Source organism: Miniopterus schreibersii (genome assembly GCF_964146895.1).
Source record: "Miniopterus schreibersii genome assembly, chromosome: 8".
NCBI lineage: Eukaryota > Metazoa > Chordata > Mammalia > Chiroptera > Miniopteridae > Miniopterus > Miniopterus schreibersii.
In genome coordinates, this window is record NC_138109.1 from 17,991,930 (window position 1) to 17,995,247 (window position 3,318).

At 60.7% G+C, this 3,318-nt stretch overlaps 1 protein-coding gene across 1 annotated transcript; it reads right to left on the reverse strand.

Annotated features, from left to right (window-relative positions):
• Window positions 1-359: 359 nt before the first annotated feature.
• On the reverse strand, window positions 360-2,774 carry MARCKSL1 (MARCKS like 1). The gene is made up of 2 exons (XM_081144880.1): window positions 2,449-2,774; window positions 360-1,626 (listed from the first exon to the last, which is right to left on the reverse strand). Exons 1-2 carry the CDS (start codon window positions 2,533-2,535, stop codon window positions 1,114-1,116), a joined length of 600 nt encoding a protein of 199 aa, XP_081001006.1. The 5' UTR covers window positions 2,536-2,774; the 3' UTR covers window positions 360-1,113.
• Between the last annotated feature and the right edge of the window lie 544 nt (window positions 2,775-3,318).

The following is a 3,318-nucleotide window of genomic DNA, read 5'->3' on the forward strand; positions in this document are numbered from 1 at the left end:
CCCTCCTCTCATCTCACAGTATCCCTGGGTTGATTTTGACCCCCACTTCCCTGCCTTTCTGGGGTCCATGAGGATCTGGGCAACTCCCCAACATTAAAAGAACCCCACAAACTTACCTGTCTTCATCTCTCCCTCAAGGTTTGAGGTTAACCAGTCTTTTTTTTTAATTAACTTTTTAGAGAGAAGAAGGGAGAGAAACATTGATTGGTTGCCTTCGGCATGCACCCCAACCAGGGATCAAACCTGCAACCTTTTGGTGTAATAGACTATGCACCAACCAACTGAGCCACACTGGCCATGGCTGAGGTTAACCAATCTTCTCACCCTTCCCCCAGAGACCACTCATTAAAAAGCACCACTAAAGGGACAACATTTATTCCTTTTCCAAATGTTACAGTAAAACCAAGTGGAAGAGAATGGTTTTAAAAGTTAGAAAAAAAAAAGTACAAATCTGGGGTTTGGCCATTAAAAGTTATTTACAACAATGGGAGGGGGAAAAAGACAAAGTTGTTTCACATTACAGACCTCCCCCACCCCACCCCAAAGCCTAATACTTGATTACCAAGTCAAAAAAGAGACACAGTTGATTCACAAGCTGGAGGTTTGAACTTGAGTAAGACATTTATAAAAACCTAGACAGGGGCAGTGTCCTCCCCTAGCCCAGGTGCCACTAGGCACAGCACAAGAAACTAAAAACTCAACAGAGGGAAGGCTGGACACTCAGGGTTTGGGAGTGTAGGCACCCCACATCTGGCTCAGGGATTTGGGGAGTAAACAAAACCTACTTGGAAAAGAATTGGGGGAGAAAACCAGCAATTGCCTTCTGTAGGGATGGGGACAGGGAAAGAGGTAGGGACAGGGCAGGATCATTTCACATCACTAACCTAACTTGGGAAACTGTAAGGGACCATCTTCAACTGGCCTTAAGAGGAAGACCAGGTGGATGATGGGAGAATCCACAGGAGGGAAAGGAGGAAAGGGACCGTGGCTGGGAGGGGGCAGCAACCCCTTCCTTTCTGGGCACAGGAAGGCAGGGCACCAGGTCCAGGCAGTGACCTCACAAGGACAGCACAGTTTTTGCAGCTTAGAGATCACCCACCTGCCCCAACCCAGCTACTCATTCTGCTCGCTGGCAGGTGTAGGGCCACTCTCTGGCCCTGAGGGAGTGGACAGCTCTGCATCCTGGGGCCCTGCCTCTTCTTCTGTGTCTCCTCCCTTGGAGGCAGCACTAGCCTCTGCCCCCTTGGCTTGGGACTCCTGGCTTTCAGGGGTGGCAACAGCCTTCCCTTCCTGGGCAGTGCCTTCCTCGCTGCAGGCACCGATCTCCCCCTGCTCCTGCTCCTCCTCTGTGGGTGAGGAGGCAGATGATTCACCCCCACCCTCCTTCCGATTTCTCTTGAAGGACAGGCCACTCAACTTGAAAGGCTTCTTGAAAGAGAATTTCTTCTTCTTCTTGGGGGTGTCCTTGGGGGGTGCATCCCCCTTGGCCTCAGCTCCCTGGCTAGGGGGTGCTGGCTCAATGGCATCACCAGTGGCCCCAGCTGCCTCCTCTGTTCCGTTCACAGGGGGCGACTCCCCTTCACCCTTGGGGGATAAGTCTCCATTGCTTTTCACGTGGCCATTCTCCTGCGGGGCAGAGGAGACAGCAGTAAGGGTCAGGACTTACGCCCCGCTCCAGCCCGCCTCTGACCCCTTCCAGACAACGGGGGCCCGACTCATTCTGCAACCCGAGAGTCTGATTATAGCTTCACCCCACACCCGGGATCCCGTCAAACATCTCCCTCCAGTCCTTCCAGGCCCTCTGGGACCGAAAGCTGAGGTCCCGGCCAGCAGGAGGCGCTGGGATCCCGTGGCCCCCCACCCACGTCCCCCGGGGCGCGCTCTCCATTCCTCGCAGACCCGCAGGCGACCGCGGAACCGGGGTGGCAGGCGAGCTGTGCCAGCCGAGATTGGGCGGGAAGCCGCCCTGGGGCGCTGTTCTCCGCACCTGGACAGCCTGTTTCCCCGGCGTCCTGCTTTGTGTAAACGGCCCCCCACCCACCGCAGGCTCTCCCCTCATTTCGACTACTCCCTGAAAAAAGGCGGTGGGCCACGGAGGTTGGGGCTGCGGGTGGAGTGCTCGGAGGGGAGGGTACCCGCCCCGCGGCCCCTGGGCGCCCCCTTGGCGCGGCCCTTTGTTCCCCGCGCTGCACTCGGGGCGGCCTGGGGGCAGCGCCGGGGGCCCGGGCGGCGAACAAAGAAGGCGACGGGGCCCGGCCGGCGCCCCCTCCCCGCCCCTCCCCTCGCTTCGCCCGCGGGGGCTGCGGCGCCGAGAACAAAGGGACCAGGCGGGGGAGGGGGTTGCCGCGTGTCCCGGGCCGGACAAAGCGCGCGGCCCCGGCCCAGGGCCCTAGAGGGGGCGAGGTTCGAGAGGAGGGGGCCAGGGCGGGCCGTGCCCAGCGCACTCACCTGTCCGTTGGCCTTAGCGGGGGAAGCTCCTGCTGCCTCCTCGGTGGTCACGTCGCCCCGGGGAGCCTTGGAGCTCTGGCTGCCCATGATGGGGGGGTCTGCTGGGGGGGCGCCCGGAGCCGCCCCGGGCTCGCGCCGCAGGGGATAATTCGGTGGGGTCGGCCTGGCCGGCAAAGGGGTGGGGCTCGTGCCTGAAGGGGAGGGGTATCAGGGGGAAACCGAGCTGCACCCCCGCTCCGCCCGACCCGATAGCTACACCGCCGCCACTCAGCTCCGCGCCAGAATGCCGCCCGCCGCCCGCGGAGCCGCATATATATATGCGCCCCGAGCTTGGGGCGGGGCCGGTCATTTAAATAAGCGCCCAATCGAGGGGCGGAGGCGGGCTCAGGTCGCGCGCCCCACTTGTGCAGTGGGCGACGCTGGCATTCCGGTCCCCCTAGTCCACACGGCTGCTGGGGTCCGGTGTGGGAAGGAGAGAGGCGGGTTCTTTGGCAAACTGGGCAGAGGGGCGCTCCAAGAGGAAAGGGGAGAGAGCAATCATTTCCTCCTCTCACGGACCACCTCTCAGCGAGACTCCCCAGCACCTGCAGTGGCCCCCATTGCCTTGGTACTGCACTGGCAGTCCCTGGCAGTCTCCCCTAGAACTCTCGAAGGGCTCACATGCCCAGACGCATCCCACGGCTGGTCCTGAATTATGCTCCAGAGAATGTGGTCATCGAAGCTGCAGAGCCCCTCACTAAGATCTGCACCCCCTCAGGCCCAGAGGCCGGTCAGAGGTCCCACCCACTTCTCTGCGGGCCTGCCCCAGCCTGGGGGTTTCTGACCCCGCTCGTACTGAGCCCCCACAGACAAGCTCACCCTTGGTCCCTC